Source organism: Hypanus sabinus, chromosome 28, assembly GCF_030144855.1.
Source record: "Hypanus sabinus isolate sHypSab1 chromosome 28, sHypSab1.hap1, whole genome shotgun sequence".
NCBI lineage: Eukaryota > Metazoa > Chordata > Chondrichthyes > Myliobatiformes > Dasyatidae > Hypanus > Hypanus sabinus.
This window is the reverse complement of record NC_082733.1, coordinates 5528579-5555306: the sequence shown is the minus strand read 5'-3', so window position 1 is coordinate 5555306 and position 26728 is coordinate 5528579. Positions and strand designations below refer to the sequence as shown.

General features: G+C 39.5%; 1 protein-coding gene across 1 annotated transcript; it reads left to right on the top strand.

Moving 5' to 3' along the window:
• Positions 1-3836: 3836 nt before the first annotated feature.
• On the top strand, positions 3837-26686 carry mns1 (meiosis-specific nuclear structural 1). Its single transcript, XM_059952534.1, has 10 exons — positions 3837-3936; positions 10120-10341; positions 14601-14728; positions 18609-18711; positions 20145-20374; positions 21252-21468; positions 23392-23499; positions 23783-24040; positions 24368-24493; positions 26417-26686. The coding sequence occupies exons 1-10, from the start codon at positions 3934-3936 to the stop codon at positions 26534-26536; spliced, it is 1515 nt and encodes a 504-aa protein (XP_059808517.1). The 5' UTR covers positions 3837-3933; the 3' UTR covers positions 26537-26686.
• The last annotated feature ends 42 nt before the right edge of the window (positions 26687-26728 follow it).

Below are 26728 nucleotides of genomic sequence, written 5' to 3'. Positions count from 1 at the left end.
TGGAATTCGACATAGGGAATCAATAATTTTTAAAAATGAAAACAGTATAAATAAGCCAGTTCTAAAATTTACAGAGAAATCATCGCAAGTTCCATGTTGTCAACATTGTCCGCATCAGAACCCAGAAAAGGAAATGTGATTGTGTACGATCATGAAATATACTGAACGTGCCAACAAGGTAGAGGGTGACAACCTTTTGTGCGCAGCTTAAATTCCTTTGTATGCAAGTAGCAAAAGATGTGTGTGCACGCACACTGGCACGTCTAAGAGGGAACATTGCCCTTTAGTAACTTAACCACTGCTGATCTCAAACTCACTGGCCAGTAATTTTTTGAGTAGTACATGTTATGAGTTCTCTTGTTAAACTCTACTTTCCATTAAAACTGGACATAATATAAATTGTTTCAAATTTGTCCACTTTGTGCCACCAATTTCTAATTTCACAGGTCAATCCATTGTATTATTTGGTTTGTTTTTAAGATCTGTGCATTGTTGGGAATGCCAGCATTCAGTGCCCTTGAGAAGATAGTGGTGGCTGTTTTCTTGAATCACTACAGACCTTCTTGTGAGGTACTCCCACAATACTATAAGGTAGGGTGTTCCAGGATTTACACCCAGCAACACGAAGGAACAGCAGAAACAGAATCATGCCTATTACCACTATCCTGTATGACATGAAATTTGTTTTGCAACAGCAGTAAAATGCAAAGCATAAAATTGCTATAAATTACAAAATAAATAAATAGTGTAAAAAAGGTGCACTCAATGTATTTGCAGTTCAGGACCCTGCAATTTGGAAGAAAACCAGCAAGTAGTGACATTCCTTTGCATTCCTGGTCTTGAGGCCACAGGTTAACTGCAGTGCATTTTCCAAGTGGCAAAAACTGCAGCCACCATGTGCTGGTGTAGAGGGAATTAATTCTTAGGGTGATTGACTTTCTGCCAGTCAAGCATCTTAACAGTCGATGGAGCTGCACTCATCCAGGCAAATGAGAATATTCCATCAAACTCTTGACTTTCACCTTGTAGATAGTGGAAAAGCTTTGGGGTATGTGAAGGTGAGTCACTTGCTACAATATACCCAGCCTCTTACCTGCTCTCATACTATAGCATGGCTATATTTATGTTAAGCTGCTGGTCAATGGTGACCTCAATTGAAGGTCATTCAGCATGGTTAATATCATTGAATTATAAAGTTAAGTACTGAGTTTGTCTCTTGTTGCAGATGATTATTGCCTGGAACACTTAACACACATGATACTTTTAACACATATGTTACTTGCCACCAATCAATCCATACCCAAACATTGGGTCAGTGTACTTCTGCAAATGTTTCCTGTGACGGCTGATGGTGTGATGAATGACAATCAGCTATGAAGGTGCATGGGATAATTTAGTGGGGGTTAGATAAAACAAAGAAAGGAAATCTTGATGAAGTCTCAAATCTTAACACCCACAAAAAATTAAATAATTTTATGAGACCGAACCCATGACCTACTGGTTTAAAGGACAAAGCACTAAAACCAGTAGTCATGAATTCAGTGTCTATTTCAAGCCTCAAGTACTTCTGGAGCCTCGTTGCATACTAATAATACAGTACTGTACTTATCTTCCATCTCATTCATTTAGTTTACACTCATACTTCAGACTACTCAAGTCCTGGGTTGGAAATTGAAATCATGACCTACTGGTTTAGAGGGCAGAGTAATGCTAAATTAGAAAAACTGACAACATTTGTTTGCACCGTTTATGGGATTTCAGTAATACATTAGTTTCATACTTTGTTATCGCTAAGGCATTTTGGAAACAGTTAAAAACTGCTCCTTATTCAAGCAGATGGAAAAGGCAGTTTTTCAAAATGTCCTAATACCCCATTCATGGCTCTAATCCTCTGAACAACTGAATGGCCAGCTGTACCTCGGTTGTTTATGGGGTACTACCATTTCCCATAAACCCATGGTAGTTTGCCTCCCAAATGCCAGGGTCCAGGATGTTTCTGATCACGTCCAAGATATCCTCAAGTGGGAAGGAGAACAGCCAGAGGCTGTGGTACATATTGGTATCAACGACTTTGGCAGGAAAAGGGAGGAGGTCCTGAAAGCAGGCTACAGGGAGTTAGGAAGGAAGTTGAGAAGCAGGAACACAAAGGTAGTCATCTTGGGATTACGGCCTGTGGCAAGTGACAATGAATATAGGAATAGAATGAGGTGGAGGATTGGAGCAGGGGCAGAGATTCAGACTTCTGAATCATTGAGACCTCTTTTGGAGCGGGAGTGACCTGTACAAAAAGGATGGGTTGCTCTTGAATCCCAGGGGGACCAATATCCTGGCAGGGAAGTTTGCTAAGGCTTTTGGGATTGCTGTGGGATGAGAACCAAACTGAAGAGATGAAGGAAGAGATTGAATTTTTTGAGGACGTGACTAAACACATTGATGATGGTAGAGCAGTAGATGTAGTGTATATGGATTTCAGAAAGGCATTTGACAAGGTACCCCATGCAATGCTTATTCAGAAAATAAGGAGGCATGGGATCCAAGGGGACATTGCTTTGTGGATTCAAAACTGGCTTGCCCACAGAAGGCAAAGAGTGGTTGTAGATGGGTCATATTCTGCATGGACATCGGTCAGCAGTGGTGTGCCTCAGGGATCTGTTCTGGAACCCTACTGTTAGTGATTTTTATAAATAACCTGGATGAGGAAGTAGAGGGATGGGTTAGTAAATTTGCTGATGACACAAAGGTTGGAGGTGTTGTAGATAGTGTGGAGGTCTGTCAGAGGTTACAGTGGGACATTGATAAGATGCAAAAATGGGCTGAGAAGTGGCAGATGGAGTTCAACCAAGATAAGTATGAGGTGGTTCATTTTGGTAGGTCAAATATGATGGCAGAATATAGTATTAATGGCAGTGTGGAGGATCAGAGGGATCTTGGGACCCGAGTCCATAGGATGATCAAAGCAGCTGTGCAGGTTGACTCAGTGGTTAGGAAGGCATACCGTGCATTAGCTTTCTTCAATCATGGGATTGAGTTTAGGTGCTGAGAGGTAATGTTGCCCTATATAGGACCCTGGTCAGACCCCACTTGGAGTACTGTACTCAGTTTTGGTCGCCTCACTATAGGATAGATGTGGAAACTATAGAAAGGGTGCAGGAGATTTACAAGGATGTTGCCTGGATTGGGGAGCATGCCTTACGAGAATAGGTTGAGTGAACTCGGCCTTTTCTCCGTGGAGCGACGGAGGATGAGCGGTGACCTGATAGAGGTGTATAAGATGGTGAGAGGCATTGATCGTGTAGACTATCAAGAGGCTTTTTCCCAGGGCTGAAATGGTTGCCACAAGAGGGCACAGGTTTAAGATGCTGGGAGTAGGTACAGAGGAAATGTCAGGGGTAAGCTTTTTTATGTATAGAGTGGTGAGTGTGTGGAATGGACTGCCGGCGACAGTGGTGGAGGCGGATACGATAGGGTATTTTAAGAGACTCTTGTATAGGTGCATGGAGCTCAGAAAAATAGAGGACTATGGGTAACCCTAGGTAATTTCTAAGGTAGGGACATGTTCAGCACAACTTTGTGGGCCGAAGGGCCTGTATTGTGCTGTAGGTTTTCTATGTTTCTATTTCCAAACTGATTGCCTCTCAGGTTACAACATCGACTGCAGTCCATATAGTTTTCGCAATCCATTACGAAAAGTGCACATAAAGTTCTTTAAAGTTATCCTTGAGGTAATTTAGATATTTTAATTCTAAATAGTATACCGACGGCACACCCGCCCGCAAGCGAATCGCCCGCCAGCCAATCAGAGCAACTGTTATTAAACGGTGTGAAGAACGCGCTCTGCGTTTCTAGGGTAACGGCTGCAGTTTGGGAACTGTTCGGTCACCACCACAGAAATCTGTGATTTACAAAGCATTATTCATATTATCGTGGTACAAGATGGTAAGTGTGCTCTCGGGCTCGGTGTGTCGAGGCTGTTCCAGAATCACTTGGCTTCCTTCTGTGTCATGGCTGAATTAGTTAGAGGGACCAGGATTAAGGTGGAACAGAAGCAGTGGACCGCCTTCCCCGCGGATTACAACCCCGCATAATACAGTTATTCGTCCTCTTGAGTTATAACACGGGGATCTGTCCATTATGTGAGAGTTAACTTGACGAGCAGAGAGGACGATGGTGGGACGTGGGCAGGATCACCTGTAATGAGGTGTGGGCAGTGGGAGATGGGGTCGTGGTCAAGGCTCTGACTCAGCACTTGCATATTCCCAACGCTTGACATTTGGTTTTCAGAACTGGTAATCCCTAGATCAGACTGAATTACAATTGAACCAATCATCCAACTATCAATTAAAGCTTCTCCATATTGGATTCATCAAAGGGTTGACAAATATTTTGGGCATTTCAATTAAGGGCTTAGAGTAGCAGATTTTTATATCATAATCCATCCTTAAATTTGCCAAGACTTCTAAACAAAAATAATGTTATCATACCGTCAGGGGAGAAGGTAATCAAGCTTGGGCAAACTGGAATTTTGGATTAAAGTGAGATATGAGGGATTTGGGGACTAATTTATGAGCTTATATGGCTAAAAACAAAGGTAGGGTGAAAACTGACAAGAATGCTGCACACAATGTCAAAACTTAGAATAAACTTTGAAGATAAAAGTTGAAGAGCTGGGGGTGTTAAAGAGGGGAAATGTTGAACTTTGGAGGGATTATGGTAAACTGATATGACCTACCAATGCACTAGGTTGTGCTATTATTCCCATTTTAAACCAGAAAAAGAATGATAATCTGACACCAACCTAGTTTCTCCCATGCTTTGCAAAGTCCCTCATACTAACTTCTAAGCTGGCGTCTAAGAAGGACTGTCCCATGGTCTGGTCAAGAAGCAGCAGTCTGATACAGATGTACTACGTTACAAAAAAGATCCCGGTACTGCCCATTGGAGACAGCTGCTTTCTGGAACACAAGAAGGACAGTGTAGCTCTGGGAGTTCTCTAACACCACAGACCATTATGAAATTGTGCTTCATAAATCAGTAAGGCAACTTCTTCTGATAACCACTTACTGTTGCATCAGTGCTCTTCCTTTCTTAACAAAACGTCCATCACTATGAGAGGGACTGCAGACCAAGCTGGCTGAGCCCTGAAGAATATTGCTACACACCTGAAGGATTGGGTCTGTGGCAAAATTAGTTTGGCAAAATGTTTAGCGTGGACCTTCTAGACACTAAAATACTACAGCACAGTACAGGCCCTTTGGCCCTCGATGTTGTGCCGACCTATATATTCCTTAAAAAAAAGTACTAAATCTACACTACCCCATAACCCTCTATTTTTCTCTCATCCTTGTGCCCGTCCAAGAGGCTCTTAAATACCTCTAATGTTTTAGCCTCCAGCACCATCCCTGGCAAGTCATTCCAGGCACCCACAACCCTCTGTGTTTTTAAAAATGTCTCCCCAATGTCTCCCCAATGTCTCCCCTAAACTTCCCTCCCTTAACTTTGTATATATATATGCCCTCTGGTGTTTGCTATTCATGCCCTGGGAAACAGGTACTGGCAATCCACCCTAACTATGCCTCTCATAATATTGTAGACCTCTATCAAGTCCACTCTCATCCTTCTACGCTCCAAAGAGAAAAGTCTCAGCTCTGCTAACCTTGCCTCATAAGACTTGTTTTCCAATCCAGGCAACATCCTGGTAAATCTCCTCTGCACCCTCTCCATTGTTCCACATCGTTCCTATAATGAGGTGACCAGAGCTGAACATAATACTCTTAAGTGTGTTCTCACCAGAGGTTTATAGAGTTGCAACATGACCTCTCTACTCCTGAACTCAATCCCCCGTTAATGAAGCCTAGCATCTCATAGGCCTTCTTAAGTATCTTATCAACCTTGAGGGATGTATGGACTTGAACCCCAAGGTCCCTCTGTTCATCCACACTCTTAAGTAACCGACTATTAACCCTGTACTCAGCCTTCTGGTTTGTCCTCCCAAAATGCATCACCTCACACTTGTCTGGATTGAACTCCATCTGCCACTTTTCTGCCCAACTCTGCATCTTGTCTATATCTTCTTGTAACCTTCGACAATCTACAACTCCATCCACAACTCCTCCAATCTTCGTGTCATCCACAAACTTACTCACCCATCCTTCCCCCTCTTCATCCAGGTCATTTATAAAAATCACAAAGAGCAAGGGTCCCAGGACAGATCCTTGCAGCATTCCGCTAGTCACCGACCTTCAGGCAGAATACTTTCTTTTCACTACTACCCTCTGCTTTCTTCCTGTAAGCCAATCTTTTTATCCAAACAGCCAAGGTTCCACTGATCCCATGCCTCATGACTTTCTGGATGAGTCTCTTGTGGGTGACCTTGTCAAATGCCTTGCTAAAATCCATGTAGACCACATCTACTGCCCTACCCTCATCAACTTCTTTTGTTACCTCTTCAAAAAACTCAATTAGGCTCATGAGGCACAACCTTCCCTTCACAAAGCCACGTTGACTATTCTATGAACCTCCACTACCCGAAAGGACAAGGTTAGCAGACACATGGGGACACCATTTCCCGCTTGTTCCTCCTCCATACCATGTGTTCCTGATATGGAAATGTTTTATTTTCCTTCACTCATCAAAAACATGTAACTTCTACCCAACTGCACTGTTGGAGTACCTTGATTACAAGACAATAGCAGTATGGATTAAGATTAGCTTTGTCACATGTACATCAAACCATGCAGTGAAATTCATTGTTTGCAGGCAATGATCAACACAGTCTGAGGATGCAACACTCAAAATGCTGGAGGAACTCTACGGCCCAGGCAGCATCTGTGGAAAAGAGTAAATGTTTTGGGCTGAGACCCTTTATCGGCCCAAAAACCCGTTTCCTCTTTTTCATAGATGTTGCCTGGCATGCTGAGATCCTACAGCATTTTGTGTGGGTTACTTGGATTTCTAGCATCTGCAGATCTTTTGTGTTTACAGCGTAAGGATGTGCAGCGACAGCCTGCAAGTCTTGACCTGCTTGCATTGCCAATATGCCATATGCCCACAATTTAATCATCTTAATCTGTACATCTTTAGAAAGCCACCTTTGGGTATTAAATGCTGGCCTTTTTTGTGATGCATATATAATTTCTATGTTACAGAAATTTATTCCATAACCATAATTGAGGATTTGCCTGTTTTTTAATGGCAAGCTGGCCTGGTAGTGGCATCAGGAAAGTGAGAATCAACTTCCCAGCCCTTTACTTCACCCTTCCCCCCCCCCCACCCCCAGCTTCACCAATCATCTTGTGCTTCTTCCTCCCTCCCCACAACTTCTAACTCTAATTCTTCAACTTTTTTTTTTCTCCAGTCCGTCTGAAAGATCCTGGCCTGAAACATCAGCTATACTCTGTTCCATAGGTACTGTCTGGCCTGCTGGGTTCCTCCAGCATTTAGTGTGTTGTTTGTGATTGGACACTCTTAAAGGGTAGAACTCGAACTGGCTGATTCCTATCAAAGCAAGCCAGAAATGCACGTGATTAAGTAAGCCATTCAGTGCCTTGAGTCTGTTTTGTCACCCAGAGATCCTGGCTGATATGTGTTCCAGATCCATTCACCTGCTGACGATCTCTGTCACTTGTGGTCCTTCAATAGCAAAAATCTACCAATCTTAACTTTAAAGTTATTGAGCTGACATCTACTATCCCTGCCTTCCTCTGTATGAGATGTGGAACAATTTACAATGACCAGTTAACCTATTCAGTATGTCTTTGGACTGTGGGAGGAAACTGGAACACATGGGAAAAACCACGCATTCCACAGTGAGATGCCTTAAAGAACAGTGCCAAAATTAAACTTGGAACTCTGGAATGCCCCAAGCTATAATAGTGCCATGCTAGCCACTACGCGATCATAATGATTCAGTATTAGGGTCAGTTGCAGAATAAATGAGCCTTGGATTGGACAGACTCTTGTTAGGCTCCAAAAGTGACTGGAGTTCAGCAAAAAAAAAAATGGAGATTAGAGACCCTAGTAGCAGGAAGAAGTGTTTGATGTTTTAGCCACTGTGGTACAGGCTAGTGAAATCTGTAGTTTTATGCAATTTGGTAGGATCTTTCTCAACTCTACTAATTAATTCCTATTAAAATGCTTTGTCAAATTATTTGTTTATAAGTATCCAAAACTATACAGTGTACTCAGATGTAGTTTAACCATGATTTTGAGTAGGTTATCAAAACTTCTCTTTATACAGGCAGTCCCCAGGTTATGGAACGGTGTTGTTCCTGAGAACTGTTAGTAATACGAACTGCATGTAAGTCCAAAACAAAATAAATCTACTGTGATAGGAGAGTGAGTAGGTGCAGGAAATTTGGCTGCTAAACAGACTCACTTGACTCAACCCTACCCCTTATTGTTGGGGATTTGATGGTGGCAGGGAGCTGCTGAAGAGAGAAGACCATCTCGGATTGCAAGACCCTGCAGCGGATAGTGAGGTCAGCTGAGAAGATCATCGGGGTCTCTCTTCCTGCCATCACGGACATTTACACTACACACTGCATCCGCAAAGGAAACAGCATTATGAAGGACCCCATGCACCCCTCATACAATCTCTTCTCCCTCCTGCCGTCTGGGAAAAGGCTCTGAAGCATTTGGGCTCTCACTACCAGACTATGTAACAGTTTCTTCCCCCAAGCTATCAGACTTCTCAATGCCCGAAGCCTGGACTGACATCTTGCCCTACTGTCCTGTTTATTATTTATTGTAATGCCTGCACTGTTTTTATGCACTTTATGCAATCCAGTGTAGGTCTGTAGTCTTGTGTAGCTTTCTCTGTGTTTTTTTTTTGTGTAGTTCAGTCTAGCTTTTGTACTGTGTCATGTAAACCATGGTCCTGAAAAACGTTGTCTCATTTTTACTATGCACCGTACCAGCAGTTATGGTTGAAATGACAATAAAAGTTGACTTGACTTGACTTGACTTGAAGTAGAAATGCCTTGATCCCACCTGACAGAAAATGCTTGCAGCTCCTGAAACAACATATTCATCATCATTCATCTTGTCACTCTTGTATCTTTGGACTATTCTTAAGTCAGGCATACATAATCTGAAGAGCACCTGTACTTCCTATGATCTGAGAAGACACTGCTCAGCAGTGAAAATCAAGCAACAGAAGACACTTGAGCTGGATTGGTGGCTTCTCAAGAAGTATCTATTTTAGGAGAAATCCCAGGCAGAGGAGATTGGGATGGAAGCCCAGAGTTTTATCCAGGCACTGGGGAAGCACTCATACCATGTATCTTGTTCTAAAACAAAATGCTAAACTTTTGTGTTTGAGGATTATCATGTTGGCTGTAAATTAGCCACACTGAAGGTGAGGAAGAAAAATGGACAAGCTATTTCAACTGGTTTCTACTTGGTTTTCTGTTTGAATAAAGTTAAAATTACCTACTGTTCCCACCATGGGCACAATTACAAGAGCTAAAATGTAGTTGAATTGAACACAAAATTGATAATTCACTTTAATTTTTTTAAATGTAAAATTAAAGGTTTCATCTCATTTATTCTCTTCTTTTGTGTAATCTAGATATGTAGCGGTGTGCTACACGCAGCGCTAAAATTACGACACGGAGTCGGTAACTGCAGTCGAAGGAGAAAACTTTATTCGAAATCCTCAGCCTCACTTTTAAGCCTCCCTCAACCTGCCCCCCCCCCCCCCCGTGGCGCAGAGGCTCCAAAGCTCTGTGCTCGCAAACCCCTGTAGGCTATCTAATTGTGAGCCGGTTCGGATGTGCCAGGAAATGGGTTGCCACAGTTAGAGGTTTATGAATTGTTTTGTGCTCCAGTGTATGAATTCATTCATATAAAGTATAAACTACTGAAAGAATGACTTTTTGAATAGTTGCATTATTACCTAAGATATTTCATGGATGACTGATTTCAGCATGAAATTTCAGCTGAATTGGCAGCAGTTTAATGTATTTAGCCATTGTTTTGATTAAAGATAGCACTTTTCTATATGGTTACAGTTGCTGGAGCATATTAAAACATATTTACACTGCCTTGAAAAAATGTGAGAATTTTCATAATTTAGCTGAATAGTATGGGTTCTAAAACATTCATCTTTTACATTTGCAGGCTTCTATTTGTCCAACTAAATTATCAGCTAGTCAGCAAAATAGAATGATAACCAATATTACTCAAAAGGAAATGATTTATAAAGAATTTCTGGAAAAGTTGAGTAAAGAAAAGTCTGTATTGGACAAAGTAAAGGCTGATGAAATGGCAGCAAAGAAGCGCCTCCGAAGAGTATTACAGGAGATGGAACAGGAAAAACTGATGGAAGAAGCAATTTTAATGGTGAGAAAAATGCTGTTTATATCGCTGTGTAACTATAACTGCTGTATTTTACTGTAATGTCCCATATCACACAAGATTTGGACCTGCAAAAAATGCTATTATAACAATAGTTGTATTAAATATCACTAATTTTATCAAAAATTTCTCTTAAGTACGTATTACAATCCTGGCCAGATTATCTATGTGAATTAATTTCATTTTTCTCCTCTGGTTTGATGGTCTCAACTGCATTGTTGCTTTGTGTTGATCCTATTCAATATAGTTAATGACATAGAGTCATAGTCATAGAGCACTACAGATCAGAAGCAGGCGTGTCAGTCCATCTAGTCTTTACTAAACTATTATTCTGCATAATCCTATCAACCTGCACCTGGACCATTGTCCTCCACATGCCATCATCCATGTTCTTATCCAAGCTTGTCTTAAATATTGAAATCAAACCTACATCCACCACTCGCTCTAGCACGCTCTCACCACCCTCTGTGAAGAAATTCCCCCTCATGTTTCCATTAAATTTTTCACCTTTCACCCTTAACCTATGACTGCTAGTTCTTGTCTAACCCAACATCAGTGGAAAAAGCCTGTTTGCATTTACCCTAACTATACCCTTAATAATTTTATAACCCTTAATAATTTTGCCTATCAAATCTCCCATCATTCTCCTAAGCTCCAGGGAATAAAGTCCTAACCTATTCAACCTTTCCCTATAACTCAGGTTATCAAATTGTGGAAATATGCTTGTAAATTTCCTCTGTACTCTTTCAAATTATTGATATTTTTCTTGAAGGTAGGTGACCAGAATTGCATACAATGCTCCAAATTAGACCTCACCGACTCCTTGTAAAACTTCAACATATCATCCCCAACTCCAGTGCTCATTACTCTGATTTATGAATGTCAATGTGCCAAAACCTTTTTCTTATGACTCTATCAACTTATGTTGCCATTTTCAAGGAATTGTAGATCTGCATTCCCAGATAGATCCCCATGTTCTACCACACTCCTCGATGCCCTACTGTTCATTGTGTAAGTCATACCCAGGTTGATCCTCCCAAAATGCATCACTTCACTCTTGTCTGTATTAGATTCCATTTGCTATTTTTCCAGCTGGTCCATATCCCTTTGCAAGCTTTGATAGCTTTCCTTGCTGTCCACTACACCCTCAATCTTAGTGTGATCTGCAAATTTTCTGATCCAGTAGACTGCATTATCATCCAGATCATTGCTATAGATGAGAAACAATAACAGACTCAGCAGTGATCCCTGTGACACACCACTAGTCACAGGCCTCCAGTTATAGAGGCACCCATCTGGCTTTCTCTCTGGCTTCTCCTGCAAAGCCAATGTCAAATCCAATTTCATACCTTATCCTGAAAACCAAGTGACTGGATTTTGACCCTCCTCCCTCATCCTGAGTGCCAAGCAACTGGATATTCTTGACCAACCTCAATGTGGGATTTCTTCAAAGGCTTTGCTGAAGTACTTTGTAGAGATCACTCATGGCCAAGGGCATTTTAAATACTGTAAAGACTGAAGTCAGGCTCTGGGGATTTATCCACTCTAATTTGCCTCAGACAGTAAGCACCTCCTCCTCTATAATCTATATATGGTCTATGATCTTACTGTTGTTTTGCCTCCATTCTATAGACTCTGTATCCATCTCCCGAGTAAATATAGGTGCAACTAATTCATTTAAGATATCCCAGTTCTCTTTTAGCTCCGTGCTTAGTTGACCATGCTCATCTTCAAGAGGACCAATTTTGTCCCTTATGATAATTTTTCTCTTAGTATATTTGTAGAAGCCCTTGGGATTCTTTATCACCTTGTCTGCTGGAGCAACTTCATACATTGTTTTAGCCCTCCTTGCATTTCTCTTGAATATCCTATACTCCTCAAGTACCTAATTTATTCCTTGTTGCCTATAATTTATATGCACCTCCTTTTTCTTCTTGACCAGGGCATCAATACATCTCAAAAACCAAGGCTTCCTAGACCTTCGCCTTTTATTCTGACAGGAACATTAAAGCTTTGTACTCTTAAAATTTCACTTTTGAAGACCTCCCACTTACCAAGCACACCTTTGCCAGAAAACAATCTAATCCTATCCACACTTGCCAAATACTTTTTTGATTCCATCAGAATTGGCTTTTCTCCAATGTAGAATCTCAATTCGCGGACCAGACCTATCTTTTTGCATAATTATTTTGAAACTAATGGACTTGTAATCACTAGATCCACCGTGTTCCCTACGCATCTGCCCTATCCTGTTCCCTAATAAGAGATCCATTATTGCACCTTCTCTAGCTGAGACCTCTGTATATTGATTAAGAAAACCTTCCTGAACACTTTGACAAACTCTATCCCATCCAGCACTTTTACGGTAAGAGAGTCCAATATGTGGAAAGTTAAAATCACAACCTTATGTTTCTTGCAACTAGTCTGCAGTATCACTTCAAATTTTCTCCTCTAAATCACACTTACTATTGCGTGGGCTATTCCATAATCCCATTAATGTGGTCATCCCTTTCTTATTCCTCAGTTCCACTCATATAGCCTCCATAGATGAATTCTGCAGTCTGTCCTGTCTGAGCACTACTGTGACATTTTCCCTGACTAGTAATGCCACCCCATCCCCTTTAAACCCTTTCTGCTCTATAATGTCAAAAACAAAGGAACCCTGGAACTCTGAGCTGCCACTCCTGCTCCTCCTGTAACCAAGTCTTACCAATGGCTGCAATGCCATAATTCCATTTACTGATCTATGTTCTAAGGCCATGTGCCTTACCAAAATACCTCTTGCATTGAAATAAACACAACTCAGAACATTATTCCCTCCATGTTCAACTTTTAGATTCCTGTGTTTGTATATATGTTTAACAACATCTTTCCTCACAACCACTCCACTACCTGTCCTACTCTCTGGTTCCCGACCCCATGCAGCTCTAGACCTCTGAGGAGAATTAACATTTACCTCGTCTTGAGTATTTATAAAATAGGGTTTTGCAGGTTTGCTTTTAAATGTGTTTAGGGGTTTAAGTCTGTAATGATTCTGTGCTTTGTTTAGACTGTTTTATGTAGGACTTTAATTTTACTGTCACCAAATTGAGAAGGACTTGTTTGGAGCAGTGATGGTTAGTTCTTCCTGTCTGTATCTAAAGAGTATCCTGGGCAGGACTGAGCGGTAATCGGTGGAGCAATTAGCGGTTACATTTTTCAGCAGCCCACAGCTTTGTATGATAGTTTGAAATAGTGGACCTCCACTGAAGTGGGAAAACAAACTACTAAAATTATGTAACTGATTGGTATGCAACTAAATTTAATGAACACTTCTTTTGGGTTGTCTCACTGAAAACCTATCAGCGTTATTCTTTGGCATTATGAGACAGTGACTAATCTCTTGAAGGTTAGATAATAAAGATTATCTTTACCTGGCCATCTCTTTATTTAGATTGTTTGAATGCACACCATGTCCTCTTACCTAGTCTTGTAGGTAAGATGCAAATATTGCTAACATGGAAAACAAGGTAATTATTACAAATTAGTACTGCTGCCACAAAGAAAATCAAATTTCATGACGTATGTGAGTGATGATAAACCTGATTCTGATCTGATCTCTATTGTGGACTGAGTGGGAAGGGGGCAGGAAGAAGGGTATCATGGTTGGGAAAAGTGGAAGGGACAGGGGAGGGAGCATCAGAAAGACATTCTGTAATGATCAGTAAAACAATTGTTTAGAATCAAATGAACAAGCCTAGTGTCTCAGGGCTGGGTGTGTCTCCATTCGCGCCACTCACCGCCCCGGCACTAGTTGTCTGCCACCTGTCCCACACCCCTCCTGCAGCTCTCTATCATTATTGCCAACATTCTTTGCTACCACCAGATTTACAAAGTCACTCTCTGCTTTACATTGATATATATAATCCTGTGTCTTTGTCTGTGCCCTAGCTTTGTTCCTAAGACATTGTAGATGTGGTGTTTATTTATACTCTTCAGGGGAAAAAATGGTATTATGCAATGAGATGTTGCTTGTTCCAAACTTTGTACTGAGAAAACTCAATCAAATAATTCGGAAGATTTTAATAATTAAAATGCTAATTAAGGGGTTAAATCACATAATATTGTGTTTTCAATTGTATTAAAGTTTTCAGACTATAATGTTGACTTGAATTGATTGCTCAAGATGTTCTTTAGATGACCCTGCTTTACGTTGATTGAGATTCTTATCTTTTACATTCCTGGTCTATTGCTGTCTGTAATAGACAGAAAAGAGAAAAATACTGAAGGCCAAGCAGTTGGAGCAAGAGGAAAGGATAGCCAAGGAGCTAGAAAGAATAAAATATGAAAAACTAAAAGATGAAAAAATGAGGCAGCATATTCGAGAAAACAGGCAAGTAAAAAAAGATGTTACGTTACTACATTACTTCATTACGTTCTCAATACCTCTCTTTAAGGAACACCAAGGCAGTCCCAAAAGCAGCAGCAGAAATATATTTTTACAATGAATGACCGTTGTTTTGTTAATAATGCAGAATAAACATTGAAATCCTAAATCCCTAGATAAGGTGTGACTAGTATTGTCTTAGCCATCTGAAAGTTACAATTTTCAGATGGCCAAGGGGATAGTTCTTTCATATTTACAACTCCTCTAGACCTATCTTTTGTTTCTTCTTCCATTACTGTTCATTGTAGCCTCATTGTGTTTGCTATTTAATCACTCCTGCTTCAGACCTGATCAAAGACTGATCATAATGTTCCCCATTGCTTTTTCTTGTCTCATACTTACAGCTGTTACATTGTATTATTAGAAATCATGTTTCATGATGGACTCTTAGCAGTCTTGTTGCAATCTTGTTCTCCTGACCTGAGCATCCAGTGATTAAATGCCGACTGAGAGAATTCTCTGCCATGACCCTGACTGCAGTTTACATACCATCAAAGGCAGATGTTAAGCAAGCACTTGATATATTGAATGCCATGATTGGAAATCTCTGTCCATCACCTACAGCACCAGGGATCCCAGCACACTTGACCACTGCTATACTACAATCAGAAATGCCTACCATTACATCCCAAGGGCACATTTCAGGAAATCTGATCATCTGGCTTTCCTCCTCCTACCTGTGTACAGACAGAGGCTAAAGAGCAAGCTACTAGAGGTATGGACAACAATGAGGTGTCGTGGAAGGCAAAGGAGCAGCTACACAATTGCTTCAAGTTAGTAGAGTGAGCCGTGTTCAAGGACTCATCAGAGGACCTGAATGAATATGCCATGGTTGTCATGGACTTTACAAAGATGCTAATGGACGAGTGTGTTCCCACAAAGTCATTCAGAGGCTTCCCCAACCAGAAGCCCTGGATGAACTAAGAGATCCACAGTCTGCTGAGGGTTAGATCAGTGATGTTCTAGTCTGTCATCCAAGGAAAATAAAAGTGGTCCAGGTGTGAGTTCTGGAAAGCCATCTCACATGCAAAGCAGCAGTTCTGGATCAAACCTAAATCATGGAAGGATGCTTGACAACTATGGCAGGGCTTGAATGCTTTCACCTCCTACAAAGCAAAACCCAGCAACATAAATGGCAACAAGGCTTTGCTTCCAGATGAGCACAAAGCTTTTTATATTTGCTTTGTCAGATAAAACATGGAGGCACCTTCACGAGCTCCCACAGCCTCCAATGACCCTGTGATTTCAGCCCTCTGAGGCCAATATGAGACATCCACCCACAGAAAGCATCTGGCCTAAACAGTTTACTTGCCCGAGTACTGAAGACTTGTAACTGGCTGGTATGTTTACTGATATCTTCAGCTTCATGGTTTGATAGTGTGAGGTACCCACCTGCTACCCTTCCTTAATGATTATCATCCAGTAACATTACATCAACTGTAATGAAGTGGTTTGAAAGTCAGTCCTGAAGAGTGACTTGGATCTACTCCAATTTACCTACCTTCACAATGGGTCAACAACAGCAGATACTATTTCATTTGCTCTTCATTCAGCCTTGTAACAGTAAAATGTATATATCAGGATGCTCTTAATTTACTACAGCTCAGCATTCAATACTGCCTTCTCCTCAAAACTAATCAATGAGCTTCAAGACCTTGACCTCAATACCTTTTTGTGCACCTGGATTTTCCATTTCCTCACTTGCAGGCCCCAGTCAGTTTGGATTGGCAGTAACACCTCCTCCACAATCATCAGCACAGGTGCACCACAAGGCTATATGCATAGCCCCCTTCTGCACTCACTTTATTCTTAAAACTGTGAGATTAAGTACAGGTCCAATGCCATAGTTAAGTTTGCTGACAATACCACTGCTGTTGTTTGAATCAAAGATGGTGACAAATGGGCATATAGAAGGGAGATTGAAAATCTCGTTGAATGGTGCTACAACAATCTCGCATTCATTGGCAGCAAAACCAAAGAGCAATTATTGACTACATGGGGAAGAAACTGGAGATCCATGAGCCAGTTCTCATTAGGGGATTGGAGGTTGAGAGGGTCAGTAACTTTAAATTCCTTGGTGTTGTCATTTCAGAGGGTCAGTCCTGGGACCAGCATGTACGTGCACAACTACATCTCTACTTTCTTAGAAGTTTGTGCAGATTTGGCATGACATCTAAAACTTTGACAAACTTCTATAGATGCATAGTGTAGAGTATTCTAACTGATTGCATCACAGCCTGGTATGAAAACACCAATGCCCAAGAATGGAAAACCCTACAAAAAATAGTGGATACAGCCCAGTCCATCACAAGAAAAACCCACCTCACCATTGAGCACAACTGAAGGAGCACTGCCACAAGAATGCAACATCCATCTTCAAAGATCCCCCACCATGTAGGCTATGCTTTCATCTTGTTGCTGCCATTGTGAGGGAGGTACAGGAGCCTTAAGTCCCATGCTAACAGGTTCAAGAACCTTGTACCCCTGAACCATCAGCTTCGTGAACCAGAAGGGATATCTTCACTCACTTCAACTTTGAACTGATTCCACAACCTACAGACTTACTTTCAATGATTCTGCAACTCATGTTCTCAGTATTATTTATTTACTTATTGTTTTTATTTCCTTTTTTTGTATTTATACAATTTGCCTTTTGCACATTGATTGTGTATAGTTTTGCATTGTTTCTGTTGGATTTCTGTGTTCTACTGGGAATGCAAGAAAATTAATCTCAGAGTAGTAAATGGTGATAATGTACTTTAACTTTGAACTTTGAAAGTAGGTTACTGTTTATGCTCCAGAAAAGCATCCTTTTTATCTAACCCCCATAATTATCTATCTATAAGTTCCTTTCTCATTCATAGAATCACGGAGTCATACAGCATGGAAACTGGCTCTTCAGCCCAATTGGCTTTTGCTAACCAAGATTCCTATCAAAGCTAGTGCCATTTGACTCTGTTTGGTCCATATCCTGCTAAACCTTACTTAACCATATACCTGCCCAAATAGATTTTAAATGTTGTTAATGTGGCTGCCTCCAGCATTACCTGCAGCAGCTCATTCCATACACTGACCAGAGCTGAGAGACCATGTAACCTACTACTTGCTCTGTTTCTTGTATTGTAACCTTGTCCTGTTTCTTTAATTATCACAGTAAATATCAGAGGAATAATGATGAATTGGCCTTTACTAAAAGGGGTTGGAGTTTAAAAATGCACTTTTGTTACAATTGTACATGGTGTTGCTGAAGCCATACCTGAAGTACTGCACACAGTTTTGTTCTCCTTAACTAAAAAAACGTAGTAGCCATTAGAGGCAGTCCAAAAGAAAATCATCAGGCTAATTCCTGGATTAGAATATTATTACATCAAATAGATGCTAACCAGTTTGGGTGTGTATTCCTTAGAATTTAGAAGAATTTTCAAAAGACCTTTTTGAGAGATACAGGATGCTGAAGGAGCATGAGAGGCTAGATGTTCAGATGCTTTCACTAGTCAGAGAGTCTTAGATGAGGGAATATAATTAAAAGATAAGGGTCCAGTCATTTAAAATGGTCGTTAGAAATCTTTTTGCAGAAATTTATTGGAATTCTTTACCTCAGAGAGCTGTGTTTCTCTGGGATAAAGAAGCAAATAGATAAAGTTTTGAAAGATCAGGGAATTAGGGGGTTTGGGAGACTAGGACAAAAGAAGAGATGAAGCTGGTGTAAATCGGTCATGATCATATTGAGCTGAGAAACCAAGCAACATACTCTTGTCTTGTGTTCTAATTGCCATTAGTTAATATGTTATGAATTGTTCTTTGTGTTTCTACATATTCAAATTAGTCTTGAGCTTCGTGAATTGGAAGCCAAGTTAAAGGCTGCTTATGTGAGTAGAGAAAGAGCTGCCCAGATAGCTGAAAAAGAAGCAAGTCGGTTTGAGAAGATTGTAAGTACTGTTGAATATTAACACATGAATGATTAAAAACAAATCTGAAACCCAGTAGTGCACAGTTCTAAAGGTTGCAAGTCTATAATTTTCTTTAATTCTCTACAGAATGATTTCAGTGTATGTGATAATGTTATTTACTTTTAATGAACCTTTTATACTGCTATTTTGAGAAGGTATTCATCTTTGGCTAGTTGTTATTTTTTAAAATATTAATTCAAATTTTTCTACATAATTTTTAGCAATAATTGTCCTTAATCTGACTTCCATGCCTTCTGAGTACAGTCGGCCCTCCTTATTGGGATTGGTTCAGAGACCCACTGCGGATGCTCAAGTCCCTTATTTAACCTGTCTCAGTGCGGTGGTCTTTAGGACCCAGCGGAACCCTGGACTTTATTTAACACGTCTCTGTGTGGTGGACATTAGGACCTGGTGTTGCAGCTCTGAACCCACAGTGTTTCTGTTTACAAAAATAATCATGATCACAATTGAAAATAAGGTGGAAGTAATAAAGCGATAGGAAAGAAGTGAAACGCCTTTGGTCATTGGAAGAGTGTTAGGCTACAGTCGGTCAACGATCGGAACCATTTTAATGGAGCGTGTGAAAGGCCTTGCCCTGATGAAAGCTACAATTATTACTAAGCAATGCTGTGGTTTAATTATTGAAATACATATGTTTCTGAAGTATTTTATATGCATAGAAAGGTAAAATATGTACTATATACTAAAAAACATTTGACTGACACTAAATAATACCGGATGTACCTGTTCCGACTTCAAATCCGACTTAAAGATGGACTCAGGAATGGAACTCATTCATAAACAATACAGTATAACAACTATTTACATAGCATTTACCTTGTATTAGATATTATAAGTAATCTAGAAATGACTCAAAAGAACAGGCCTGTTTAGGGAATAATGACAAGAAAAAATAGTCTGTAGATGTTCAAACAACGAGTGCCAGAGAGAGAACTTCCGAGTTCTCCCGATCCACGGTTGATTGAAACCGTGCATGCGGAATCCGTGGATAAGGACTGTAGTTTAACATACATTTTTTTTTAAAAACTTCATCTTTAACAAATGTTTCCCACCTGTACCACCTGACTGCTTCTGTGCAGGTCTAAAATACTTTTTATCCTACATAATACTGTGTATTTGGAAATTTCTCTTTCTCTTGTACATTAGCCTGCTTGAATGCAAACTGATTTAAAAGGCTAATTAGGAAGAGAAGTCTTCATTTCACTTGTGTCTGATTTTTAAATTACCAGTAAAGTTTGTATAAGATAATGCTTGGCTTTGTTTGCAAAGTATGCCTCTTAAAATGTATTATAGATTCAAAATATATATTAGAAATATAAAGAACTGAAGTGCGGTGAACACAAAAGAATCCAAAACCCCTGGGGAAATGAGATACTATTTTTTTGAACTAGAAACAAGAGGCTGAGCTTGCTAAATTAATGAAGAAGGAACATGAAAGGGCCACAGCAGAGGAAGCTAAGGAAGAACAGAAGCGCCGTGAACAAGCCTTAAAATATCAGAAGGAGCTTGAAGTGCAAGTTGATGAAAATGAACAAAGGAGACAGGAAGCATATGATGAATTCTTAAAAGATAAACTAAGGGTAGATGAAATTGTAAGGAAGATCTATGATGAAGATCAGAGGTAAACTTTATTTCAAGCATTTATTGTGTTTTGAATTTTGTCCAAAGAATGTTGTGCAATGTACATTTCTGTACTTGAGTAACTACTACTTTCAGAAATGTTTTTCAAGGTGAACTTTTGTTTAAGTAAAACGTAGCATTGTCAAGTTGTCTTTTGGCGGTCAGTGAGCGCAATCTGTGTATTTGGTAAGGGCAGTTGGATATAATGGCCTCTGTGAAGTGTCATGAATTAATATTAAAGCTTCACATTTCTATACAATATCTTTTCAGATATGTTTAAACTGAGCTAAGTGACCAATTAACAATATCATTTGGGAGAGCAATTGATATGCTTCAGTTGAACTTGGTAATTGCCAGATAGTAAGCAGAAAGATCAGTCAAAACAGAAGTCCCATGAGGTACAGTCTATGCAATTCGAGAGATATTAGTACTTCAAGGCCATGATACCCCATGAATGTCATTGCTTGAGACACTGATTCAAGAAGAAAATGATTTGAATAGTTCAGCAAACAACATTTAAAAATATCTGTATTGGACAAGTTAATCACATAGCCTTTTCATCGTACTTTTAAATTTTTAATTTGTGTTCCAAACTTTCATAAATGAAGACTTAAGGGAATTCTAAATAGCTGCTGATTACTCAGTCATCAGTCAGTAGAAAGCTGGATTTTAAAATTCTGCCCTTCTGCCCTATATTGAAAGTAATATTCAAGTATGAAGTGATCATCATACAAAAGCAGCTTCTATAAAACAAATCATTTATCACTGCATAAACATTAAATTTTCATCACTTTTCCCATTAGTATCCCTAATTCTTGTGCTTGTGATATTAAAAACACTAATCACTACTTTTATTTTAATCCATTCTTTTTGCACAGTGAAAGAGAGCAGAAGATGCAGAAGATGAAGGAAACTCAGAGGTACATTGAGGAGTTCCAGAAAAAACGAGCCGAATGGAAGCAAATGGAACGGGAAAAAATGGAAGCAGAGAACAGAAAGATATTGGAGTTTGCAAATGCACAAAAGAACAGAGAAGATGAAAGAATGGCTAGAGTTCGAGAACAAGATCAGCGTAAAGAAATGTTGTACCAAAAGGTAAGATAAATCTGTTTGCAACACACATAAGGTGCTGGAGGAAGAAGTCCTGACAAAGGGTCTTGACCCAAAACATCGACTGTTTATTCATTTCTATAGATGCTGCCTGGCCTGCTGAGTTCCTCCAGCATTTTATGTGTGTTGCTTTGAACTGCCAGCATCTACAGATTTTCTCATGTTTGTGATAAATTTGTTTGCTCAGTCTGTCATGATTTTCACATTATATTTACCCAGTATTTACTCAGGAGACAGACATGGAGTCTATAGAAGTGAGACAAAGTAGCATAATTTTCATGGACTCTATACAGATTACAGAGGAGATGTTTACAATCCTGAGGCAAATTGGGTTGGATAAGTTCCCAGGGGATTCCCTTGTACCCTGTGGGAGGGATGTGTCAAAATTGCTGGGGCTCTAGCAGAGATATTTGAATCATCCTTAGTGACAGGTGAGGTACCAGAGGACTGGAGGATAGCCAATGTTGTTCTGCTGTTTAAGAAAGGCTGTAAAAATAAACCAGGAAATTATAGGCCAGTGAGCCTGATATCAGTAATGGCAAAGTTATTGGAGGGTATTCTGAGGAACCGGCTATTTAAGTATTTGGATAGACGTGGACTGATTAGGGATAGTCAGCATGGTTTCGTGCATGGTAGGTCATATCTAACCAATCTTATAGAATATCTCGAGGAAGTTACCAGGCAAGGTGGTGGATGTTGTCTCCATGGACATTAATAAGGCTTATGACTAGGTTTCGCATGGGAGGTTGGTCAAGAAGGTTCAGTCGCTCTGCATTCGAGATGAGGTAGTAAATTGGATTAGACATTGGCTTTCTGAGAGAAGCCAGAGAGTGGTTGCCTTTCTGACTGGAGGCCTATGCTAGTGCAGTGCTGCATGGATCGGTGCCGGGTCTGTTGTTGTTTGTCATCTACATCAGCAATCTGGATGATAATGTGATTAACTGGCTCAGCAGTTTTGTGGATGACACCAAGATTGGTGATGTAGTGGACTACAGGGAAGGCTATCATGTTTTACAGCTTAATCTGGACTTGCTGGAAAAGTGGGTTTAAAAATGGCAGATGGAATTTAATGCAGGCAGGTGTGAGGTGTTGCACTTTGGTAGGACCAGCCAGGATGGGTCTTACACATTGAATGGTAAGGCACTAAAGAGGGGGCAGAACAAAGGGATCTGGGAGTACAGGTCCACAATTCATTGAAAGTGGCATCACAGGTAGATAGAGTTGTAAAGGAAGCATTTTGATACATTGCCTTCTTAAGTCAAAGTATTGAGTACAGGAGGTGGGATGTAATTTTGAAGTTGCATAAGATATTGGTCAGGCCTGATTTGGAGTACTGTGTGCAGTTTTGGTCACCTATCTAGTGGAAAGATGTAAAAAAAGGTTGAAAGAGTACCAAGAAAATATACAAAGACGTTGCCAGGACTGGAAGACCTGAGTTATAAGGAAAGACTGGATAGGTTAGGACTTTATTCCCTGGAACATAGTAGATTGAGAGGAGCTTTGAGATATACAAAATTGAGGGGTCTCGATAGGGTAAATGCAAGCAGGCTTTTTCAGCTGAGGTTGGGTGGGACTACAACCGGATGTTATGGGTTAAAGGTGAGGGGTGAAAAGTTGAAGGGAAACTTTTTCATTTAGAGGGTTGTGAGAGTGTGGAACGAGTTGCTAGCACAAGTGGTACATGCATGCTGGGTTTCAATTTTAAGAGAAGCTTGGATAGGTACTTGGATGTTAGGGTATGGAGGGCTATGGTCCCAATGCAAATAGATGGGAGTAGGCAGTTCAAATGGTTTGGCATGGACTAGATGACCAAAGGGCCTGTTTCTGTGATGTACTTTTCTATGACTATTCTATATTACTCAGATTTTTAAAAATTCCAACAAATAACTGACTTTTTCTTCAATATAGCTTGCTGCAGAAATTGAAAAGGAACGCCGTGATCATGAGGAATTGGAAAATGTCAGACAAGAATTGTATCTAGAAAAAGTAGAAGAGACTCGAAGACAACAAGAAGTCGTTAGTATTGCAAATACCGTTTGCCAGTTTATTACTAAGTGTTGCATTATTTTTGGTACTGTACATTGAGACAAGATGATTAAAAGGGGCAGAAATTGTACTTTTGCTGAAAGATGCCTATCAAATTGAGTCTGTGCAGATCTATTCATTCATTTTGGAAAGATACTGACCTGAGAATGTAATTGGAAATTAGTATGCATTGTCTCTTTTCATGGTACAGCAAAGTTCAAATTATCCACTAAAACAATTCAATGATGTAAGATTTAAATTTTTATTTTTACAGGCAGATTTGGAAAAGCAAATTTGTCAACGCCTTGAATTACAGCAGACATACCAAGAACAAATGGCTTTCAAACAGAAGCGCCTACAGGCAGAGAAGGAGGAAGAAGATGAGTTACGGAGAAAGATGATGGCTAAACTTGCAGAGGATGACCATATTGAGCAGATGAATGCACAGAAGCGACGTATGAAACAGCTTGAACATAAGAGGGCTGTGGAGGAAATCATTGAAGATCGACGCAGACAATTTGAAGCAGACAGAGTATGTTTTAAATTTTATTTGAAATTCAATTATTATTTACAACTTATCATTTTCTATAATCATTAATATTCCATGTAACATTTCATACTGTATAATTTTTTTAGCAAATTTTAAATTTCATTTAACAGAAAATGGGTGTATAATGTTTATGTACAGATATTCATACTAGAGAAAAAGTTCTATATAGATTTTATTTCAAAGTATAACGTGCCCAAATTCAGTTCGGATTTAGTGTTTAGTGTATGGGTATCGAGTTACGAAAAGGCAAGAGTCTGTATTTCTCTGCAAATGGATTCCAGTAAATTCTAATGAATATCTTTTAACTAGAATCGAGAACTTGAAGAACGCCAAGAAGAAGAGAAGAAGGCAGCAGCTCTTAAGGCTATAATTGAGGAAGAAAGACAGAAACTTCTCAAACAGCATGCCAGTAAACTACTTGGTTACCTTCCAAAGGTATGTTATGAGAGAAATATTACCAATTTGAAATTGATTTGAATTTCAGGGCTTTTATTAGTTACTAAAGATATTACAGAGAGAAGCAGTGAAATGTGAAGCATTTGATTCTGGAACTGTTCACTACACGAGATCAATTGCAGAGATAATCCTGGTATGGCTAGTTTTATGTCCGCAAGCTGCAATCTAGCAATTGATGTTGTTATAGGTGTCTTCAAGAACAAACTGTTAAGGTATGCACCCAACTGCACCAGCCTCTGGGGTTTAGATGCTCCAATTCTCCAGCGTATGGATAGCTGGTACTGTCCCTTTAAAGATTCTAGACCACTTTGCTAATTAGCAGTCAAGATTGGATATATATTGAGCACCTGAACTTGTGTTCAGTGCATAATCGTCAACTCCACTTTGGTTCAGTCTGCAATTGCATTTAGGATTTCTGTCTCATTTGGATTCTTGACTAGTCTCATCAGTTTCACATTTAACATCTAGTCAAGAACCCTGTACTCATCTCAGTTTTGAAATCGTGTCTCGATTCTTTTTTTGGATACACCAGCATTTATGCCCTTACCATCGCTGCCTAGGTCTCTCGTCACACAAACCTATTGTTTTTCCACCGCATACCCAAATGATGAAGCGGTAAGCAGGTACTTCATACTGAAATGTTCCTATAACTTCCTGTTTCTATTGCATCAGATTGCACGGGAAAGGAATTATTTCCTGGCCATTTTACTGAATTTTAATTTTAAACAAATCTTTGCTATCCTCCATTAAAGAGTAGGACAAAAACAATGAATAAAACTAATGTATTTGTTGCTGCTTCCTCAAATTTCAGATGAATATCGAGTTGAAGATGCATGCCTACAGTTATCATAAAAAGCACTTGGTATCAATTTTATAATGATCTTAAGTTTCATTGAGACTAAAGAACATAAGACTTTCAAACGTTAAAATATATTCCCTATCTTTTGTGGGATAATTAATAAGCAATGGAATTACAAAGGTTTGGTCCATAAATTGTTAAAGTAAAAGAAGAATCAGTTAATTAATGTTGAAACTGGAGCCTTTTCTTGCATAAAAGGAGTGCTAGCCTGAGGGGGAAAATTTGAAGGCATACAGGTATTGTATTCAGGGTGTGATTATTAATTTAGGAATCATAGAAGTTGGAGGGTTAATGCTTTAGCAGATGATATTTTGAGAATTTTAATACTAAGTAATCAGGCTTGTAGTTAAGAAAAATGTAAATGTTCTTCACCTCTGTCTGCAAAAGTACATTGACAGGGAGATGGAATTTAGGATGAGATACAGTTTGGAAGAGTTTTGAAAACATCATTTTCTAGTTTCTCCTTTTTGAGATATTTATTGAGATGTCAAAATAATTTACAGAGAGCTAGAGAGGAGTCCTCAGATAATTTTGTGTTTCAAATAATGTTACAAGACAACAAGATGATGATAGTGGCCATCAGGGATACATTAGAGTGAATTCTAGGAGAAATCGTTTGTGGAAATACACTACCAACCTGTGTGAGGTGGAATGAAGGAAACTGTTAAAAGCCTGGAATAGTTAAAAATGCTTAAATCAGTGGTGGAGTTGGTGAAGAAGGCAGTGATAGTCAAAATCAAGCATTTTGCTAGTGACCTCGTGAGTGCAGAGGAATGCTCGCTTTTAACAAACAGGAAAAAGTGTAATTATAGTTGTTAGATTGGTGGAACTTGGGCCAGTGGGTCTCAGTGAGATTTGCAAAATCCTTGGAGGAAATGAGTGTTTCTGGAAGAGAGGTAACAAAGTAACTAAAATTAAAATGACAGGAAACCTATTGATGTGAACTAATGGTATTTCCAAATGAAATTTATTACATAAATCTTAAGCTAATAAGCTGAAGAAAAGACAACAATTAAGTTAATTGTTTTATGTGTCTTTAATAGGGTATATTTAAAGATGAACAAGAGCTTGAGCTGTTCGATGATGCCTTCAAAGAGAATTTCAAGAAAAGAAATGCCAACCTGTCTTCAGATGAAGGATGGGATTGTTCAACCTTAAACTAATTGTTGTATTTCATTTCATATAGCAAATTTATCTGAGATAGCGACATAGGCTGGTGTCCATTACTCTTGGACATAAATTTGTATTGATTCCCTTTTAATAGGAGAGTTGAAAATGTACCTGATATGAATGCTGAGGGTTTACTTCATAAATATCAGAAATAAAATTTAATTACTGGAAATACATATTAAAAG

Bases quoted from the DNA above. Each gene is read 5' to 3' on its own strand.
- mns1 (XM_059952534.1), top strand. The intron at 10,342-14,600 runs GTGAGAAAAATG...TGTCTGTAATAG, and splicing joins TGGAAGAAGCAATTTTAATG to ACAGAAAAGAGAAAAATACT. The intron at 23,500-23,782 runs GTTAGTATTGCA...TTATTTTTACAG, and splicing joins CTCGAAGACAACAAGAAGTC to GCAGATTTGGAAAAGCAAAT.